Source organism: Phyllostomus discolor, chromosome 8, assembly GCF_004126475.2.
Source record: "Phyllostomus discolor isolate MPI-MPIP mPhyDis1 chromosome 8, mPhyDis1.pri.v3, whole genome shotgun sequence".
NCBI classification, from domain to species: Eukaryota; Metazoa; Chordata; class Mammalia; order Chiroptera; family Phyllostomidae; genus Phyllostomus; species Phyllostomus discolor.
Window position 1 is genome coordinate 109,235,198 of NC_040910.2, and position 21,251 is coordinate 109,256,448.

General features: G+C 57.4%; 2 protein-coding genes and 1 non-coding gene across 5 annotated transcripts; 2 read left to right on the forward strand and 1 right to left on the reverse strand.

Annotated features, from left to right (window-relative positions):
• Positions 1-2,488: 2,488 nt before the first annotated feature.
• NLE1 (notchless homolog 1) lies at positions 2,489-12,390 on the forward strand. 3 transcript variants are annotated; one of them, XM_028519912.2, is made up of 13 exons: positions 2,489-2,528; positions 2,666-2,809; positions 3,732-3,949; positions 4,687-4,766; positions 5,746-5,822; positions 5,965-6,062; positions 6,404-6,596; positions 7,070-7,205; positions 7,375-7,421; positions 8,679-8,881; positions 11,074-11,233; positions 11,321-11,391; positions 12,024-12,390. In XM_028519912.2, the coding sequence occupies exons 1-13, from the start codon at positions 2,511-2,513 to the stop codon at positions 12,034-12,036; spliced, it is 1,458 nt and encodes a 485-aa protein (XP_028375713.1). In that variant the 5' UTR covers positions 2,489-2,510; the 3' UTR covers positions 12,037-12,390. The 3 variants fall into 3 exon arrangements, with proteins under 3 accessions (XP_028375713.1, XP_035889960.1, XP_035889958.1); XM_036034067.1 differs by having other exon boundaries at positions 3,732-3,866; XM_036034065.1 differs by having other exon boundaries at positions 2,509-2,534.
• LOC114504407 lies at positions 8,014-8,149 on the forward strand. The gene has a single exon (XR_003685180.1). It is a non-coding gene; the product is annotated as a small nucleolar RNA SNORA42/SNORA80 family (small nucleolar RNA).
• A 1,373-nt stretch (positions 12,391-13,763) lies between the features above and the next one.
• Positions 13,764-20,006, reverse strand: FNDC8 (fibronectin type III domain containing 8). The gene is made up of 4 exons (XM_028519168.2): positions 19,570-20,006; positions 16,531-16,897; positions 14,718-14,948; positions 13,764-14,150 (listed from the first exon to the last, which is right to left on the reverse strand). The coding sequence occupies exons 1-4, from the start codon at positions 19,767-19,769 to the stop codon at positions 13,998-14,000; spliced, it is 951 nt and encodes a 316-aa protein (XP_028374969.1). The 5' UTR covers positions 19,770-20,006; the 3' UTR covers positions 13,764-13,997.
• Between the last annotated feature and the right edge of the window lie 1,245 nt (positions 20,007-21,251).

Genomic DNA, 21,251 nt, shown 5'->3' on the forward strand with positions numbered 1-21,251 from the left:
GCTGAAGGAAAGGCAAAGGAGGATTATCCGCACTAGGTCCTGCTCCTGGCTCCGTGACCTTGAACACCCAGCTATGACTTTGGACGAGTTCTGCTGCCCTGCTGGACACAAGGTCCATCCCTGATGCGTGTTCGTCCAGTGTCAGTTGTAAAAGAAAGGATGGTTGGATGTGTTCCCTGAGCTCACGGTGTCCCCAATCCTGGGCCCCTTTGTGGGGCCAGGTCTCTGTAGCAAAGAGGTAATAATGACAAAGGATTCTGCCACTCCTGTGGCTTTAGGTCCAGTGAGTCCCAGATACAAAGCCCGACTCCATCGTTCACTCCACAAGCCTTTCTGAAGCATCTGCTGCCCGCCAGGAACTGTGAACCGTCACAAAAACGGTGAAGGACACTCGTGAGGACAAGGACCTGTGTCTGTTCCGTTCGCTCACACCCCCCAAGGGAGCGCCTCTAATAGCGTGTGGTCTGTAGCAGGCGCTCAACAGTATTTGTGGAATAAACGAATAAAATAATGCCACAAATCTGCCACTTTAAATGTGAGGAAAACTGGGTGTTTTGAAGACATGTAAGAGGGGACACGGCACCGTTTTCGAGGAGGTTTCCCTGAGTCATTAAAGGAGTTAATGGACGTGGAGCCCCTAGGGCGATGCCCGCTGGACAGTGAGGCTCAGTGCACTTGCTGAATGAGTGAATGAATGAATGAATGACTATTTAAGGAGCGGCCTGCAGAGTGAGAAACTTGTATCAGTTTACTAGAGCTGCCGTAACACACCAGACTGGGTGGCTTACACATCGGGAAATTACTTTCTCACAGCTCTGGGAGCTAAAAGTGTAAGACCAAGGTGCCATCGGGGTTGGTTTCTGATGAGACTCCTCTTCCCGGCTTGCAGACAGCTGGCTTCTGTCTGTGCATTGACCTGGCCGCTTCTCCGCGCGAGTGCAGAGCGCGTGAGCTCTGGTGTCTCTTCCTCTTCCCGAAGGGACACCAGTCCTACGGGATCAGGGCCCCGTCCTTATGACCTCCCTTAACCTTCAGGACTTTCTTACGGGCCCTGTCTCCAAACACAGTCGCACTGGAGGGCAGGGCTTCCGCATATGCATTGGGAGTTTGGGGGGACGCAGTTCAGAACAGAACATCTCCAGACAGAGAAAACCGCATGTGCGGAAGAACTGAGGCAGGAAGGGCCATGCATGCCTTGGAAGAGCTAAGAGAAAGCCAGAAGATTTTATCGTAAAGAGAGGAATGGCTGAAGGGGTCATAATTAAGGCTGAATGGACCCTCATAAGGGGTTTGAATTTTTCCCTGGATTTCATGGGAACCACTGCAGGGGTTTAGTGGGGAGAGAATCAGACCGGATTTTTGGTTTGAAATCAACAGTCTGGATGCTGTGTGGAGAATGCATGGGGGAGGCAAGTGAAGAGGGGGCGTGGGAAACCGCGGGGACGCGGGGCCGAGTTCGGCTGTGGCGAAGCAAGAGAACGGAGCCTGCAGTTGCCCGGACTGAGGGGCTGAGCGGCTGAGGGGCGGGGGAGAGGAGGGCAGACAGGGAACACCCAGGTTTCTGGGGACAACGCTCCTGTTCTCCGCTCTCGGCTTGGGGCGCCCCCTTGGTGATGTGGGGGGCTGGGGCTGCTGGGAGCACTAGGGGGCGTGTGTAAAGCACAGAGAACCATGCTCCACGCGTCGCCATCATTGTCACTATTTGCTATTGCTTTACGGTGTCCAGAACCGTAGGCATTTTCTGCTTTTGTAGTCATCCGATGTTTTTAATCGATTTAATCCATTTTAAAAAGGCAGATAAGGGGAAGAGGGTGGGGGAGGCTGAAGAGGGTGAAGGAGGTCAACTATACGGTGACGGAGACGGAAGGAACTGAACTCTGGGTGATGAGCGCACAGTGCAACGTACGGACACTAGAAACTTACGTAATCTTAGTAACCAATGTCACCCCAATAAATTTACTTTTTTTTTAAACAGTGACATTTCCAGGCGGGTACAATTACAGGGTTTTTTATTCTATTTTATTTTTTATTCATGTATTCTAATGTTTCTAAATAAATGTGTAATACGAATACAATAAAGTCACTTTTTCAAATAAAAAAAAATCATTTCTGCCTTCCGCCCAGTAGCCCTGGGCTCTGTAAGTCATCCCCCACAGAGCGCTGCTGCCTGGAGCCTGTTCAGTCTTCTGCCGTTTCTGTGATTTCCGCGGAAGTCAACCGCTCAGAACCTCGATTTCCCCATCCGTAAAGTGGGGCGAGCATCCCCGCGCCGAAGAGACAAGAGGCTGTCTGCATCTCGCAAGGCTCTGGGAGAGCGCGCCCGCGGCGCCAGCGAGCTGTCCCACGGGAGGTGGGTCCTAGGTGAGTCGGTTTCCAGGTCGGAGGCCTGGCACGGCGCGACACTTTCCCTCCGCAACAGCAGAGGGCGATGTCGCCGGGTGGGGCACCGCCCGACCACGGGGGCGGCGCTCTGTCCCCCAGAGTCTTTCTCCTCCACGTGGGGACGCGGGATGGCGGCGGCGGTGGCGGTGGGTGTGCGTGAGTGCGGGCGGGGCCGTGGTGGCCGGGCTGTGGGGCCCTGAGCCCAGGATGCGGGAGGGAGGCGGGAGCGGGGACCCTTCCGTCCCAGCCGAGTGGCTGACGCCTGCTGCGCTTGTTGGCGCAGGACGAGGCGGCGGCGCGCGACGTGCAGCGGCTGCTGGTGCAGTTCCAGGATGAGGGCGGGCAGCTGCTGGGATCCCCGTTCGACGTGCCGGTGGACATCACCCCGGACAAGCTGCAGCTCATATGCAACGCGCTGCTGGCCCAGGTGAGTGGTGGCCGGTGCCGCCCGGGTCGGGCCCACGGGGGATCAGGAGACCGAAGGGGCCCCCACCATTCGCCGGCAGCCGGCATTACACCCGGGGCGAGTCCCTGGAGTGCCACTTCCCCGGGGGAGGGCCAGAATGATGCATCGATGTGAGAGCGCTTTACACGCGGACCGGCACGGTCCACAAGCGTTGTCAAATGACGCCTCGCCACAGCCCCTGATTAATCATCCCCGTGTTACAGCGTGCCCGGCGGCATGAAGTTATTCGCACGGTGCTACGCAGTCGATGTTGGATTTGGAATCGGAACCCAAAAGTGTCAAACTCAAAGCCCTGCTCTTTTAACTTCCAAGCCAATGGTTTCAAAGTGTTGCCCTCAGTAGGGGTGGGAGGTGCTTAAAAATGCTGTACTTGGACTCCGCCCCAAACTTTGACACCAGACCCCCGGGGTGAAGCGGGGAGTCTGCGTTTCCGAACAGTTTTTTGGATGCTTTTTACCACGTTATACAGCATGGTGTGGGGGGTTGGAAAACACTGCCTAATGGTCTATACTAGTCCTGGACTCCGCTCTTTTTAAAGAACGCCAAAGAAGCTGAACTAGTCGTTAGGGTAGGGTGTTGAGCTACTTAGTTGCTCAGAGCCTCAGGGTTTTTTTCATCTATCAATATGAGTGACCGCCTCCCAGGGCTGTGGTAGGCTGCAGATACAGGATTTTAAAGTGCTGCGCAAGCATCTTACAGTTGCTCTTCGAGGATTAAAAAGGTCTACCTCCATGGGGAATGATGGGGGGCCCATACCTCAAGCAGTGTGGCTGAAAAGAGGGAAGCTTGACCTCCCCGCAGCTCAGTGGGCGGAGCCTCCCTGGTGTGGGCCGCCCCTGCCCAGCCTCTGATGGGGGCGTTGCCCTTTGCCCTTGCCCTCCAGGAGGATCCCCTGCCACTGGCTTTCTACGTCCACGATGCCGAGATTGTCTCCTCGTTGGGGAGGACGCTGGAGTTGCAGGCGGTGGAGACAGAAAAGGTTCTGGACATCATTTACCAGCCACAGGCTATCTTCAAGGTCCGCGCGGTGACCCGCTGCACCAGCTCCTTGGAAGGTCACAGCGAGGCGGTCATCTCTGTGGCCTTCAGCCCCACGGGAAAGTAAGAACATCTGCGGGATCGTGGAGGGGAGTGTGGGGGTCCAAATTATGATCCGTGGGACCCAGGCCCTTGGCTCAGGTGGCAAGTAAGGGACTTCCCCAGTGAGGTTCAGTCCTCGAAGGCCAAGGGTGCCTGCCTTGCAAGAGTCCTTCCTGCACTTGATCTCAGGAGATCTGAGCTGCAAGTTCAGCTCTGCCCCTTCAAGCCGTGTGTCCTGGGCAAGCCACCCAACTGGGTGGTTGTTTTGTTTTGTTGTTTTTAGATTTTCTTTATGTATTTTTAGAGAAAGGGGAAGGGAGGGAGAGAAGCATTTATTGGCTGCCTTTCTCACGCCCTCAAACAGGGGACCTGGCCCCCCCAACCCAAGCATGTGCCCTGATCAGGAATCAATCCAGCAGCCTTTCGGTTTGTGGGGTGATACCCAAACCAGCGAGCTACACCAGTCAGGGCAGAAACGGGGTTCCTCTGCTTTTCACAGCCCTCTGGGGATGATGAGAAGCTTTACCTCTGGTTACAGCTGTGGCCACTCCTTTTAGGAAGGAAGAAAAGAGACACTGCTTCCTAGGTGTTCTCCCAGATCGCATCCATGTTACGCTTCTCCTTTTCAGGGGAGAGAGAATAGTTCAGTCCCAGATTCTATTCTCAGAAGACAGTTGAAAGACAGCAGGCAGTGTTTTGGGGTGAGCCCCACCCCGTGTCCCCACTGCAGAGGTCAGGCAGCGTCTCTTCCTCCACAGGTACCTGGCCAGCGGCTCTGGAGACACCACGGTGCGCTTCTGGGACCTCAGCACGGAGACGCCGCATTTCACGTGCCAGGGTCAGTGTGCAGTTAGCCGCTTAGGGAGTCTTAATGGTGGGCAGGGGATTCACTCGGTGCTTTAATGCGTGGGGAGGCCCGGAGCAGGTTCTGACTCCTTCCCACCTGTGTTCTCACTGCCTGTCCCTAGGCAGAGACCGTCCTCCTGAGCCCGGCCAGCCACTTGTGAACAAGCAGACCGGACCCAAGCGGGAGCTCGGGGTTGTGGGAAGGGACTGACTGGCTAGTCGCAAGGAGAGCCTGGCTTAAATGCAGCCTCTGCCATAGTGGCTCTCACATTTACACGTGCATCAGGATCACCTGGGGGGCTTGTTAACCTGCCCAGACTGCCGGGTCCCGTCTCTTGGTCTGGGGTGTGGCCCGAGGACTTGCTTTTGGGGTCCCTAGAGGGTGCCTGGCCTGGAGACCACGCATTCACTGGGCAGGGACCTTGTGTGGAGGGTGCCTCCTCCCTTTCTCAGATTCTGCTTTCTCCTCTCGAAATTGGAGGCGATAATTCTTGCTCGGCTTCTTAGAGCTGCTGTGAGATTTCAAGGACTGACAGAAAACACTTTGTGCCACGTGCCAGGTGAGGGATTGTTAGAAAGAGGCGGTGTTAGCGGCGCAGCAAGATGCGTGGCTTTGGCACGTGGGCTCCCTCTGCCTCGGAAGCCTCATCTCTCCTTTTGTTCGATTGTTCGTTTGCTCAGCCGCTGGTTTAGGGCTGCTCTCGGTGAGCCAGGCACTGCTAGGAATCAGATAAAAACAGACGTTCCACCCCTGGCTGGTGTGGCTCAGTGGATTGAGCGCGGGCTGCAAACCAAAGCATCGCAGGTTCGATTCCCAGCCAGGGCACATGCCTGGGTTGCAGGCCACGGCCCCCAGCAACCGCACATTGATGTTTCTCTCTCTCTCTCTTTCTCCCTCCCTTCCCTCTCTAAACATAAATAAATCTTAAACAAACAGACATTCCTCCTTTCTCCCTCCCCTTTCTTCTCAGGACACAGACACTGGGTCCTCAGCATAGCCTGGTCTCCGGACGGCAAGAAGCTGGCTTCGGGCTGCAAGAACGGCCAGGTAGGTGGCGGGCCGGGTGATGGACAGGGACTCCGGGGTTGCCTTCGTGGAGCCGGGTCAGAGCCAGGTTCTGGGTCTTCGGGAGGGTGGGCGGGGCAGGGGAAGGTTGGGGAGGGTTACTCCCTGCACATCTGTCTTCCAGGTTCTCCTGTGGGACCCGAGCACAGGGAAGCAGGTGGGCAGGACCCTCACGGGCCACAGCAAGTGGGTCACGGGCCTGAGCTGGGAGCCGCTCCACACGTAAGAGACACAGACAGCTGTGGGGAGATGAGGAACAAGGGGTTCAGGGCCGTCCCCCACACCACTTAATACCGCGGGGACACGGTGGGCGGTCTGACAGTGACCGTGAGGCAGGAAGCGGGGTGGTCTTCCGCACCTGCGTCGCTGCTGGGGCTGGGGCCGCTGTTCATCACAGGGCCCGAGAGCCGCCTGGAGGTGCAGCTGGATCTTGAGGTCAGGAAGCTACCTAGACATCGTCCCTGACTCCTGAAGTGGCGATGGCGGGGGCGGGGGGGGGTGCCACGGGAAGACAGGCATTGCCGGGCCGGAAGCGAGGTCACGTTCTCCCTCCCCCACCCCAGGAACCCCGAGTGCCGCTACGTGGCCAGCAGCTCCAAGGACGGCAGCGTGCGGGTCTGGGATACAACCTTGGGCCGCTGTGAGCGCATCCTCACGGGGCACACCCAGTCGGTCACCTGTCTCCGGTGGGGAGGAGACGGGCTGCTCTACTCCGCCTCGCAGGACCGTACCCTCAAAGTCTGGAGGGCTCGCGACGTAAGTGCTGGGGGTGTCGGGAGGCCGGTCTGGGGAGGCCGGCGCTAGAGGGCGCATTGATCCGTGTTTCCGGGGCGTGGTCGGGGAGTCAGGTCCGGGAGGCACATGGGGAACGGGGGTGCTGCTCTTTGGGGAGGCTCCGCTGTCCATTAGCGTTGGTGGGCTCTGGAAGTCCCTGCTGCAGCAGCCTCTTTAGCTCCCTTTGCTGAGCCTGCCACACCCCAAACTCACCTGCCTGCAGCCTTGGTTTTGGGATGTACTTCCGTCCGGAAAACAGATCTTCGGAAACATTGCTCTGAGCGCGTGCCCTGTTTTTACAAATGAGGCGAGACACGAGGCCACGAGGGTGGTGTGATGAGGATCACACTGAATGAGAGTCCTGGTCCTGAGTCTCCTGGGACCGATCTCAGGGCGCGGGTTCCCCAGGGTCGAGAGTGGTGTGTGTGCATCTGACGCGTCTCCTTCTGCCCTAGGGCGTGCTGTGCCGGACGCTGCAGGGCCACGGCCACTGGGTGAACACCATGGCCCTCAGCACGGACTACGCCCTGCGCACAGGGGCCTTTGAGCCAGCCGAGGCCTCGGTGAACCCCCAGGACGTCCAGGGGTCCTGTGAGTGAACGGGGGGGAGGGGAGGGAGTTGCTTGGTGAAGAGCCAGTGCTCTGGCTTAACACGTGAGAGTCGGACCTGGGCCAGGGTGTCTGTCTGCTGTTCGTGTCGGATGTTCTGACCAGCCTTGTTTCTCGTCTCCTTCTCTCCCCCTTCGGTGCGCGGCCACAGTGCAGGAGTTGAAGGAGAGGGCCCTGAGCCGGTACAACCTGGTGCGGGTGAGTACGCGCCGGCTCCTCCTGCCCTGCCCTCTCACGGTCTCCCCGTCCCCCGGCCCTGCGGGCGCTCAGCCCGCTCTGCCTCCAGCCCCGCCTCAGAAAGTGCCTTTTCTGGACAGTTGTTCTTGCAAACCCTGGTTTATACTCCTGAGATTCTAACGTGCCGGGGGTCGCTGTATTTCATTTTGGTTTTATTGCTTCTCTATATCTGGTTCCCAAGGTACCTCTCTTTGATCTTGTTTAAGTAACACATTCATGTGGTCTGAGGTTCAGAGAACACCAAAGGGTGGATAGTGGATGACCTCTCACCTCCATCACATGTCTGATCGTTCCCTCTGGAGGCATCTGGTGCCACGAGTGTCTTGTTTCTCCTTCCTCATATGTATACATGCTTGCATGTGTGTGTATGCTGTGTACGCTGTGCTACGTGGTGACGTTTCGGTCAGCGGTGGGCCACACACCTAGCAGTGACCCCCTAGGACGATGATGAAAAATGCCCGTCGACCAGGCATGTAGCCGGCCTGACGCCCCGTCACGATGCATCATTGTTCTCCGGGGGCACTCCTGACACTGACAGAAAGCTCGCTGCGGAGCATGGTAGTGGATTTATGGCGGGCCCTCCCCGTGGGCCTCTCATAGTGTGCCCATGCCAGAGTAAATCACAACCTCGAACCATTGCCCAGCCTCCTTATCCGTGGGCTGTGAGCACTGAAGGGGGTTGTACAGTATGAGGGAAAAAAAGAAAAAGAAAAAAAAGCTCGCTGTGAACAGTGTGCCCCGTGCAGTGGCCTCACGTGTGTTGCGTGTCTGTGCACCGTTTTCTCGAGTGCTTGATTCACTCTCGGGTGGCTTTGTGCGGTGACACGCCGTGCAGGCCTCTCGCCTCGGAGCCATAGGCTGTGCCACACGACCTTGCCGTGTGGGAGGCTGTGCCACCCAGGTCCTGGGGGTGCCCTCTGTGACTGACGTGCACACAGCGCCACTGTCGCCAAATGCTGAGTTTCTCAGAACGGGCCCCTATCACTGAGTAGCCCAGACCCCGGGCTGAGAAACCCTTCCCCTTCGTGGTGCACCATCCTGGCCCCTGCTGTTCCATGTGATCACTCGTCTTAGAAGTTGTCCTGCGTTCACACGGTCCGTGTGAGTAACTCGTGTGTGTGAGCAGCTGGCCCAGCCTCGTCGCTGGAGTTGGCAGCCGAGGCCGGACTCGCCCGCCCGAGACCAAACCCAACGCCGTGCGCTCTCTGCCTCCCCCAGGGCCAGGGCCCAGAGAGGCTGGTGTCTGGCTCGGACGACTTCACCTTATTCCTGTGGTCCCCAGCAGAGGACAAGAAGCCCCTCGCTCGGATGACGGGACACCAGGCCCTCATCAACCAGGTGCTCTTCTCCCCGGACTCGCGCGTGGTCGCCAGCGCCTCCTTCGACAAGTCCATCAAGCTGTGGGATGGCCGGACGGGCAAGTGAGTGGGCGCATGGGGCGGGGAGAAGAGGCCACTGTCGCTCTGGAAGGAGCATGGCTCTGCCGTTTACTAGCTGTGTGGCCTTGGCGAGTATTGGGTTTCCTGAGCCTCTGTTTCCTCTTTGGCAATAAGAAACCTTGAATGAGGTGGTATATTTATTTACTTATTTTAAAGATTTTATTTTATTTTTAGACAGAGGGGAAGAGAATAAGAGAGGGAGAGAAACATCAATGTGTGGTTGCCTCTTGTGCGCCCCCTACTGGGGACCTGGCCCATAACCCAGGCATGTGCCGTGACTGGGAATTGAACTGGCGACCCTTTGGTTCATAGACAGTACTCAATGCACTGAGCCACACCAGCCGGGGCGAGAGGGTATATTTAGCAGCAGCGCTGAGTGGGCACTGAGAACGCTAGTTCATCTCACATCTAAGCAGAGGCCACCTTAACGCTGGCCTTCCTCCAAGTGTGGTTTGCAGGCGGGCGGCGGCAGCAGCACCTGGGGGTTTGATAGAAATCAGAACCCTGGGACCTACCCAGAGCTTGTGAATCACAATCCACCCTTAGGAATTTTTTTTAATTATTTCCCAATCACAGTCGACCTGCAGTATTAGTTTCAGGTGCCCAGCAGAGTGACTGGACATTTAGACACCTGACGAAGTGACCGCCCGGTGAGGCTGGCGCCAGGCTGGCCCCGCACGTGGTGATCACAGTGGCGGTGACTCTGTTCCCAGGACTGTACTTGACCTCCCCGTGACTGTTCGGTGATGACCGATCTGAACTTTTGTTTTAATCCTATTTATTTTTACTTTTATAGAGAGGGGAAGGGAAGGATAGAGGAAGAGAAACATCAGTGTGTGGCTGTGTCTCACACGCCCCCTACTGGGGGACCTGGCCCACAACCTGGGCATGTGCCCTGACTGGGATTCGAACCAGCAACCTTCTGATTCACAGGCCCGCGCTCAATCCACTGAGCTATACCAGCCAGGGCTGATTTGAACTTCTTAATCCCTTCACCCTTCCCTCCAACCTGCCTTCAGTTTGGCGACCATCAACTTAGTCTCTGGATAGAGGAGTTTGTGTTTATTGCGTTTGTGCATTTGTTTTGATTTTTAGATTCCACATGTAAGTGAAATCAGATGGTTTATCTTTCTCTGGGTGACTCAGTTCACTTAGCACCACGCCCTCGAGGCCCCTCTGTGCGGTCACAGGTGGCAAGGTCTGTGACCTTCTTTCGCGTGGCTGAGGAATATTCCGCTGTGTCTTGTGCTGCATTTTCTTTACCCATTTGCCTGTTGGCGGACGCCTGGGTCACTTCCATAGTCTGGCTGCCGTAACTAACGCTGCAGTGAACACGGAGATGCGTATTCTTTTCGAATTAGTGTTTTGGATCTCTTGGGATAAATATCCAGAAGTGGAAATGCTGGGTCATCTGGTAGTTTTATTTTTTAGTTGTTTTTTTTTTTTTTTTTTTTTTTTTTGGAGGAACGCCCATATTACTTTCCACAGTGTCTACGCCAATTCACATTCCCACCGACCGTGCACAAGGGTTCCCCCTTCTCCGCATCCTCACCGACACTTATTGTCAATTTATGGAGGGTAACCACAGAGTCTGCAGTTTAATAAGATGGCCAGGTGGCTCTGCTGGGCACTCGGTCTGAGAAGCCCTGGTGTGCTGAGTCCCAGCGCCCTCGGCGGGGGTCAGGTTGGAGGGAGGCGGGGGCACGGAGGAGCAAGGGCAGCCCTGGCACCGCGTGTCCATTCAGTTTCTTTCTAAGGTCCGGCGGCTGCATGTCACAGATGCCCGATGACTTGTCCCAGTAGTCACGGCCAGTCCGCACGGATCAGGTGGTCTGGCCACGTGCTGCTCCGTGCCTCCTGTCGGCAAGCCACCTCATATGGGGGGGATGTCGGGCAGGTGGGCTGCTGAGCAGGTGGGATTCTCGGGCGTGCAAAGCAGAATTGGCGTGGAGTCCTGGCAAGAGGCACCTTAAAAACAACTCAGAGAAGTTTTGCAGACGCATACCGGGCAGTGATGATTCCGTTGTCCTGGGCTGGGGCCAGGCAGGGGCATTTTGTACAAGTTCCCAGGTGATTCTGACCCGCAGCCAGGGTCGGAGACCGCTGCTGTGGGCGCGGAGGGACCCTTCGGATGTGTCGGAGGATCTTCATCGTCACCTCCTCCCTCCGCCCAGGTACCTGGCTTCCCTGCGCGGCCACGTGGCTGCCGTGTACCAGATTGCGTGGTCGGCCGACAGCCGGCTGCTGGTCAGCGGCAGCAGCGACAGCACCCTGAAGGTGTGGGACGTGAAGGCCCAGAAGCTGGCCGCCGACTTGCCCGGCCACGCGGATGAGGTATGGCCGCCGCCCGTGGGGCCCTGGGGTGGGCGTGGGGCCGAAGCCGGGCCCTTCTCCCTCACCCTCCTTGTTGCCCCGGTTCAGGTGTACGCTGTCGACTGGAGCCCAGATGGCCAGCGCGTGGCAAGCGGGGGGAAGGACAAGTGCCTCCGGATGTGAGTTGGGGAAAGTGGCGGTTGGTGTGCTTGGCTCTGCTGCCCTTTGCAGGGGCCGCTCCTGGTGACTTGCCCTGTGTAGAATTCCGGGGGCTCGCCAGGGCCCCAGACTGCCCCGGGAGGGTGTGCGGAGCCAGGTTCTCAGCAGGCTGTGGGAGGGCGGTGGCAATGGCAGGCGCTGTGGCAGCCCCCGCCAGTGCTGAGGGCCCTCTCCCGAGGGCGGGCCCAGGGTTGCTGCCGTGCCAGGCGGGAGTTTGTTGTTAGTGCTGCACCCGGAGGTCCCAAGACCCAGTACAGATCCGGGTTCTGCCTTCACTGTGCCGTCTGGGACAGCCCGGTTAACCTGTCTCGGGGGTCGTTACACTTCAGTAGGCAGGAAGCTCAAAGCTAGGAGGTGACGCACCTTGGGACCTGAGGCACTGTGCACCTGTACGGGACTGTCACCGTCTGTCATGGGACAGCCTTGGCGGGCTCCCCAGGGGGCTGGGCCCCAGCCTGAGGCCGTGGTGAGGCAGTAGCCAGGCCCTGGTTGGCTGAGGGAAACCACAGGCCCGTAGGGGGCCCCTGGGGCCACATGGCAGCCTCCTTTTCCCGCGGAGGACCCCCATCCTGTCCCCTCCCCTTCTGCACAGATGGAGGAGATGAGACACCCCACAGCGCTCCGACCCCCAGCTGGACCCGGCCTGTGGCAGCTGCCTGCCCAGCAGCCCAGCGGCCAGGTGGTGACCCGGAGAACGGGTGGCCTGCTGGCTGTGCTCGGACCCCAGCGGGGCTCCTCCCCAGCACTGGAGTTCGAGGGTCACAGGAGGTTCCCGCGGAGCTCAGCCCTCGGCCCTCCCTCTGGGCCTTCCTGGTGCCACCAGGGTCGGTGGGAGGCCAGGCAGTGACTGGGCCGCTGCCGCCGCCCCTGCCTCCTGTCCCTGATGTCAGCCCCATGTAGGGGCAGACCCCAGATTCTGTGACCAAATAAATAACTTATATTTTGTGTGTCTGGGTGATCATCCCTTGTCTAGAATCCAGGCTCAGCCAAGGTCTGTGCCAAGTCCTATGTTTAGCCCCCTCTGCACTGGGCTACCCCCAGGCCACACGGGCCTGGGCGTCGCCTGGCCTCCCTCCGCCCTGTGCCCGCGAGGGGGAGGCCAGCTGAGGCCCGGGCGGAGGCCGTGCTGTCTGATGGGGCTGTTTGCGTGAACGAGCGCTCCGTGCAGTTCCGAGTGCCGTCCTCGGTCACACCGGCTCCAGGCTACTCGTGGTATCAGAGGGCACCACCCACAACACGGTTGTGGGCACAGGGAGTGCTGCTGGGTGCCTCCCTCGGCCCCCACTCAACACACTTCTCGAGGCCGTGCCGTGTGCCCCGAGCTCAGAGCCAGGCGCTCAGGACTCAGGAAGGTGGCGGCTGCCCCGGACCGCTCTGATGGGGCACGCGGTGACGAGAGCTCCAGCAGAAGGGGGTGTGGCGTGACACCAGAGGATGGTTCTCTGTCCTCCCCCCAACCCCAGGACTTCGTGTCGTGAAGAGACTCCCACCAAGACCTAGCCCTCCATGCATCCTGCCCCTGCTTTCTCCTCTTCCAGTGCTAAGGCAGATGGCTGAGGTCGAATGGTTTTTTTTTTTTAATTGATTTTAGAGGAAAGGAAAGAGGAAGCATCGATTTGTAGTTTCACTTGCTTATGCACTCATTGGTTGCTTGTGTGCGCCCTCACCCGGGATCGAACCCAGAACCTTGGCGTATCGGGATGATGCTCTAACCAGCTCTCTGCTCAGCTAGCCGGCCAGGGTCAGGTTGAACTCCTAAACCTCACTTGTACAGACTGCTCAGGGCCACAGCATGTCCAATCTCGTGGGACACCCTCCCCCACCTCCACCTGTGCTTCTACGGTTTTACACGTCCCTGGCTGCGGCCCCCAGCTTCCACCTTGCACGTCTCTGCCAGTGATGCTGGGAGTGGGGGCGGGGGCAAAGGGAGGTGGCTGTTGCTGAGCCCCCATCTGCGGGCACTTTTTCCGAGTGTGCTCTCACGTGACCCTCACGGTGACCCGACAGCCGTGCCTGGAATGGTCTCACGTCCCCATACGTTTGATGACGAAACAGCCCAGAAAGCTTAAGTGGTTTGTGCCCTCACATCCAAGAAGAGCCAAAATGAAACAGATGCCCCAAAGCTCGAGTAATTGGCACCATATCCCACCAGAGCTCAAGTCTGCGGCTGACCGAGGGTGGGGGCCACCACCTGTGTCCCACGTTGCTGGTTCTCCTGGTGTGTGTGTTTCGGCCGAGTGCCAGTCTCCTCCTCCCCGGGGGAAGACAGGGCGATGCAGCAGAGCCGGGCAGTAGGCGGCGGCAGCGTGGCATTGCCCTTCCCGTGGCATTGCCCTTCCGTCCTCCCCACCCACCCAGACTCTGGGTTCTGGCAGGAGCCAGGAAGGTAGGCGCCGGCAGCCCAGCTGAGGCTGTGCGCAGCATGAAGCGGAATGTAGGGGTGCCGAGTGGCCTGCAGTTCTTTAATGAGGGACTTGGACCCAGCCCAGATCTGGGGAGGGGGTGCCCAGCAGCTGTGGGCCGTGCGTGGCTGACCTGGCCGGCAGGGTGTGGGACCCCACCCCCCTCAGTAAGGAAGCAGGTATTCCAGATCTTCCAGCCTCCGCATCTCCTCCGGCCTGATGGCCACCGTCTTGCGCTGGGGCTCCCTGCGCCGTACCGTGACCTGGATGGGGTTGTTCTCGGGGAAGCTGCTGAGGTCATTGGCGACGGTTGCAAACTGGAATCACACGAGAAAACCCCTTGGGACTTCCTTCCCGGGCCTGGCCTCTCTGTCGCTGCCAGCCCTGGTTTGTTCGCTACATGGGATCTTAGCTGCGTGGCCTGGCCAGCCTGCCTGGCCACACCAGAAGAAGCAGGTACGAAGAGGTACGATTCAAGCCTGTGATGTTTCCAACCACGGAGCTGTGTACGCAGGCCTCTCCCCTACCCTGTGCCCCTCCCTACCCCCAGGCCGCTCCCTTCTTTGTCCCCTTCAGCCTCTTCCCCGTTTCCGTCAGTGCCCTGCACTTCCTGAGCCATTCACAATCACTGGCACTGAGTGTTAAGGAAGGCGACCGTTATAGTGATGCTGACCAGCATATTACTTTGCCTTCCCAGTGGGCGCCAGAGTGGCTTAGTACATAAACCTCCCAGGAGACAGCAGCCTGAAACTGATGTGTATTTGCGTGGGTGGAAAGCAAGCGAGCAGGGAGACAAGTTGTGGGGGTGGAGGGGGCCCAACCCTCAAAGCCCCCAGGGTAGACTTCTCTCCCTGATCCCTGGGTGCCCCGCCCCCACGGCTCACCTTGTAGGGCTCGCACCACTTCCCCACCCCGGCCGTGTTGGCGGCCCGGACGATGAGGCAGTAGGTGGTGTTTGGCTTCAGCTCCATCAGCTTGACGGTGGTGCCCAGGATCTTGTGGAAGATCCACGGGCGGCTCTTTGTCTTCAGGTTGCTGTCGTTCCTGACGACCTCCTGCAGCAGGACCTGGTAGAAACTGACCGGCTGCTTGCTCAGGGCGTAGGTCCAGGAGATCTGGGGGCAGACAGCCCCGGAGGCCTCCTCAGACTCAGCCCAGCCTGTCCTCCCCTCACCCCGGCCCCTGGCGCCACCCCACACGGGTGGGAATGCCCACTTCCTCCCCCTGCCCCCTGTGCCTCGTCCCCCACCCACCCCCACTGCCACCCCAGTGCCTGCTGCCTGCACTGCCTTCCTGCACAGCCCCACCCACCGTGCAGGGCGCCTTCCTTCTGTTTCTTCCAGAACCGGCGATTTTCAACTGGTGTATCTTGCGAGTTTTTAAAACATGCAATAGTTGATAGTAACTAGCCAACCGGTTGTGCCACAGCACCCGCGTGTCCTAAACGTTCTTGCAGCACACCAGTGGAAAGCGCCGTTCCAGACTATGTCCGTTGAGAGGGACCTGGGAGGTTATCTTGCCCGCCTCTTTCATTGCCGGTGGGGTTAACGGTTCAGAGAGGGTAAGTGGCTGGCCCTCGGTCACACAGCAATCAAGTGACAGTCGGGGATCAAACCGACAGCCCCAGAGCCCGTGCGCCACAACGGGTCACCAAGAGACACTGGCTACAGATCTGAGGGGGTTTTAGTAACGCTGCAGATTCCTGGACGGCCGACTCCTTTCCCCAGGCCAGAGGCTCTCAGATGCATGTGCATCGGAACACCCTGGGGGACTCGTTAAAACACAGGCTGCTGGCCTGATGCCAGAGGCCTAAGTCGGGGGTGGGGTGAGAGGGGGAATAAAAACTTAAATTTCTCCCAGGTTGCTGCAGGATGCCCGCAGTGCTGGTGGACTGGGAAGAAACAGGGTCCCAGGCCTTCCAGCAATCGGGCTTCCAGATTCATCTTCCTGAAGCTCAGCTCGGATTGCGTCCATCACCATACAAAAAGCTCTGCAAAGAGCAGTTCCCTACTGCTTACAGGAAAATCTATCAAGGAGCCTAACATGGGAGGGCTTCCGGAAAATGACCCCGGACGAACTCCCCCCTGTGCCCCACTAACATCACTCCGGGACGGAGCTGCTCAGCACGTGGTCCAGGGGGCCAACAGCACCACCTGGGCATTTGCTAACGGTACAAAGTCTCAGGCCCCATCCCCAGACCAACTGAATCAGACCCTCTAGAGATGGGGCCAGGACTCTTGTTTGTTTTTAACAGAGAGACAGGGATGTGTGAAAAGCCCCGGGCTGGGGCCTAGGTGTTTCCTCCCCCATGTCCCCACCTCTGCACCTTTGCTAGTATCAGCCCCTCCAGGGGATACCTTCCCCCACAACCCAGCTCCCGATACTTAAATCCTACCTCTGTGCCCCAGCTCAAACATCACCAAGAGCCACCAAGCTAATCCCTGTGCCCGGAAGTAATGTTCCCTCCCCTCTGGCGTCCTGGTGGCACTTGGTCCGAACTCTCCCTACAGCAAGGAGCCCTTCCTAGCTTGCACGGGAGTTTCTTACGCACATGCCTTCTCTCCTAACCCATGAACTTGAGGCCGGGATGTAGGTGGGGGGCTCCTTCCCAGGCCCACAGAGCTCAGCTCAGTGCCTGGCCCACGGGGGGTGGCCGCTCAGCCTGTGGCAGACGCACGAGGGGGACAGGGCACGCACCACGGCCGTGTAGTCGCTGACCGTGTGTTCGCAGATGAAGGGCGCCTCGGGCACGTCCGTGACCACGGAGGACTTCGAGGACGTGGAGGTGGTGTCCATGTCCACCGCGGGGTTGTCGAGGTCCAGCAGGCCCCCGGGGGCTGTTTGGGACTTCGGCTGGTGGAGGCACAGGGCCAGGTCCTCCTTGTCAGCCTTGGCCGCTGGGGAGGGGCTGAGCTTGTTCAGCTCGCCCTCCAGCAGCCCCGCAAAGAAGCTGCTGTTGGGCTGGGTCACGGCCAGTTTGATGGGGTTCAGCAGGGGGGACGAGACGGGGGAGGTGCTGCTGTCGTCGGAGCTGCACTCGGACTCCTCCTCCGGCATCGGCCTCCTGGAGTGCGAGGGGGGACCGGTGACCCCACGGGGGAGGGGCCACGCCAGCCGGCCGGAGCAGCCCGGAAGCTCCGGGACGCCGGGCACTGGGCCTGACTCACGCAGGTCCCCAGCAGCTTCCGAACATCCTCACTGCTGGGCAGCAGCGCGTCCACCCCCCAGGGCACGTACTCGTGGAAAATGCAGATTCCTGGTCCCCGGTCCCCAGCTGGGGTGGAACTGGGGAAGCTGCTACAGTTCCTAGGATCCTCAGGCGATTCTGATGCAGCTGATTCTGAGAACCGCAATTTGAGAAATGCTGCTAAAACTAAGTCCTCCCTCTAAAGTGGGGTGCAAAGGCCCCAGGGAATGACCCCAATGACCTACTGCAGGGTGGACACATGTTTAAAGGAAAAAGAAGCTTTACTAATATGTATGCACTATTTAGTATCTGTGTTTAAAGATTTTATTTGTTTTTAGAGAAGGGAAAAGAGAGAGGTGGGGAGGAGAGAAACATCATGTGGTTGCCTCTCACATGCGCCCCCTACTGGGGACCTGGCCTGCAACCCAGGCATGTGCCCTGACTGGGAATCAAACCAGCGACCCTTTGGTTCTCAGGCTGGTGCTCTCAATCCACTGAGCCACACCAGCCAGGGCTTCACTATTTAGTATTTAATGTGATTAGTAATTTATTTACTTACAACTTATAACATTGAACAGTATTAATATACATAGCATGTAAAATTAACAGATGCATGTACATATGTTGGGGTGAATGCTCAAACACCTTTGGGAAACCCTGACCAGCCCATGCCTCCAACGCCAGCCGAGCTGGTGGGGATTTAGAAGAGATGACTCCCCCACCAAGGTCACTTGTAGGCTGAAGAGTCTGAGTGTTGATGCCATTTATACTTCAAGTTGTCCTCACGAATCTCTGTTTTAGATTTACTTCTTCAAAACGCCAGGGCTAAAGTGGGTATAGAAGGCAGCCAGGCACCAGGCCCCAGCTGTGTGCTGGACACATTCTTTTATGAGGTTTACAGCCGTCCAGCTGGGTGGACGGTAGCCCGAGTTTCCACACTCGAGACTAAGGAGTCCCTGACCTTAATTAACTCATCTACAGCCATATAGTAAGGGGTAGAAGTTGGACTCATAATCCTAGACTTTCCCCAGTATAGCGTGAAGTTTCCTGTAAGCGTTTATCACTTCCGCCATACCTGCCACTTGCAGGTCCCTTAGGAAACGGGTACTATATCCCTTTCATTTAATTAGGTCCAGCAACATTGTGGGTCCCCTTCAAAAATTATCTAGAATTTTGCCCTGGCTGCTGTGGCTCAGTGGATTGAGCACGGGCCTGCAAACCAAAGCGTCGCTGGTTCGATTCCCAGTCAGGGCACATGCCTGGGTTGCAGGCCAGGTCCCCAGTTGGGACACGCGAGAGGCAATCACACATTGACATTTCTTTCCTCTCTTTCTCCCTCCCTCCCCCCTCTCTAAAAAGAAATATATAAAATCTTAAAAAAAATTTTTTTAAAGTGTAACTCTAGAAAGCAATAACAATATCCATATGTTCAAAAAGAAATTCAAAAATTCCTTTATAATACAAAAAAACCCCAAGTATATAAATAAAGAATTGAATTAAAAATTAAAATGAAAGATTTTTTCCCCTGGAAGTTTGGGTCAAAAATTTGAGAGCACATTATACATGGCAAAATAAGGCAATTTGTGAGTCCCCTTCAAAAGTTATTGAGAATTTCAAGAGAGTGACAGTGAGCATGAAAGTAAGTACAGGGTCCTTCTGACGGTAAAGGTCACACACCATGAAGGTGCCTCACAGATCATTCCTTCAGCCTACATCAACCACCCCCCTTCACTGGCTCACTCCTTCCACTCCTAGGACATTCAGCTCACAGATCACCTCCTCCAAGAAGCCTCCTGTGACTGCACCCTCTCCCAGGCTACATTAAGCCTCTTCCATCTTCTCCAGGTGTCCTATCGTAGCACAGACCATGCTGTATTATTCTTGATTCTTGACACACACGCACCAGATGGGGAGCTATGTCACCGTGGTTTTCAGCTGTACATTCCAGAACTTATCCCTGGGCCAGACACCTTGTGCGAGCTTTAAGAGTTTTGTGGAATGAAGTAAAGGGGACCCAGAATCTCTGAGGAGGAGTGGTAAGCCTCAGCCTGCACACAGACAGGCTACTGGGGGGACCCAGGAAGGGGACAGCACCAAAAGGAGGACTGCGAGAGGAGCCATGGGGGAGAGAAAGGGGGCAGGGGTGTCTGGGGGAGGGGGTGAGGACCAACTACACCAGGGATGCACAGTCAACAGATCTCCAAACAACTATAAAGGACACATGGACAAAACCAAGCAGGGGTGGAATCAGGGGAGGGAGGGGGGATGGCTGGGGTGGGGGGAAAGGTGAGGGAAAGGGCAGAAAACTGTACTTGAACAATAAAAAGTAAACAACAACAAATCTCTGACCAATCCTGGAAGGCTTCCTGCAGTGGGAGGCCTACATGCCTCCAGGAACTGACTCGAGGTCAGGACACTATGACGCGACTAGCCTACAGGCCCTTCCTAGGAAGTCCAAGGCCCAGGTTGCACCAGGTCCAGGAAGCACCTCTTCGTCAAGCCCCGCCCCCCAGCTCCAGGCTTGGAAAGGTGGAGAGGACCAGACTTACGGTAGATTGCTGATGTCTTCCTCCGTGAAGTTAAACAAACTGCCCCTTGAGGAAAGTGGGAATCCTTTGGTGGCCACCGTCCTGTTCATAGACTTGGGGTTCGGAAAGGGCTCCGACATTGGATTCGACACGTTGAGGGTTTCCTTTTTCATCATGGCCTCCTCCCCATCCCCCACTTTCCAGAACAGCTCCGACGCCATCTCGCTTGTCTGGGACCGCAGCGGTCACCCCGCAGGGCAACCAAGCAGACAGGAAGCAGAGAGAAACGGGAGGCAGCAGGCCCGCCCTGAGTTCAGCTGGGATGCGGGTGCAATGAGCTGACTTCACAATCGCCGTCGCCGAGTGTAACAATTAGGGGCTGCTGTTGCTCAGGGCCAGGGCCAGGGGGTGCGGAGTGGGGCGGAGCCAAGAAGCAGATCCCGTCGCCCTTCCCGCTCTAACGCGCTCTGCCGTTAGGCAGGCAGCACAGCGCGGCCCTTCTCTGAAGATCAAAACCCTTACCACCTGCGGAGCCCTTGGGCGCCGCTCCGGGAAGGAGGGAGGGGAAGGAAGGTGGGACAAAGGCGCCTGGGCATGGGTCTCTGGGGGTGGGAGACAGTGGGGGGCTGAGGCGCCTTGTCCAGAAACTGCGTGCAGCAAGCCCCCACTATGTCCGGTCTGCGGGCACAGCGAGAGCATGGCAGGTATACGGGGTTTGGGGCGCACATGTACCCAGGTTTTACTGTAGAATTCTAAACGTGCCACCCTCTGACCCCACGTGTCCCCGTGTGTTGAGTGACAAAGGAGGGCACTCCAAAGGGGTAGAGAGGGACCAGACATGATTTCTATTCTCAGGGAAACCACTCCACTGTAGAAAAACACACGCACAACCTCCGGGGTGGGAAGAGAGGCTGTTAAAGCTGTACCGGCTTTGCCCTTAGGCGGGCATTTGTCTGATTTAAGCCCAGCTCCGTCCTCACGGGCCCTGTCCTCTGTGGCACCGTGACCTCCTGGGGCCCCAGCTTCCCCGTCTGTGAAACAGCCATACAGACAGCGCCCACCTCACTGGATTACGAGGAGACACCCCTGTAAGGTTCTTATGTTTCTTCCAGAGGACGAGGCAAAGGATAGGACGGTTAAAAACACCCAATCTTATACTTTGTGTCCTATATACTCAGCTTGTTTGTTTGTTTGTTTAAATGTTATTGGTCCTGACCCCACATCTCAGCCGGCTGTTCTCCCCACGCCCCAGGGTTGCAGATTAGATCCCGGGCCAGGGCACGTGTAAGAATCAACCAGTGAATGCACAAATGAGTGGAACAACAAAAATCAATCTCTCCCTCCCCTGTTCCTCTCTCTCTCTCTCTCTCTCTCTGAAATCAATCACTTAAAATGTTATTTATTGAAAACGGACACATCAGAGAAGCAGGTGCCCTCTGTGTGTTCTCAGCACCCATTATGTAATCTGTAATATCCTATCTGGCTGATTGAACTCCTCATTGCCTTGCCCTCACCAATAGGTAGGTCCCTTGAGCATGGGGACAGTCAGTCTTCCGGAACTTTCTGGCCCGGCATTTAGAACAGAGAGTCACAGGTCGGTGTGCGTGCGTGTTTGGCGCGGACTCGGAGCGCACGTGGCGCCTACAGGCGACGTAGGTCCGGGTGGAAATGAGCCCGAGTGCGTGGGGCTTGTTTCCGCTCCA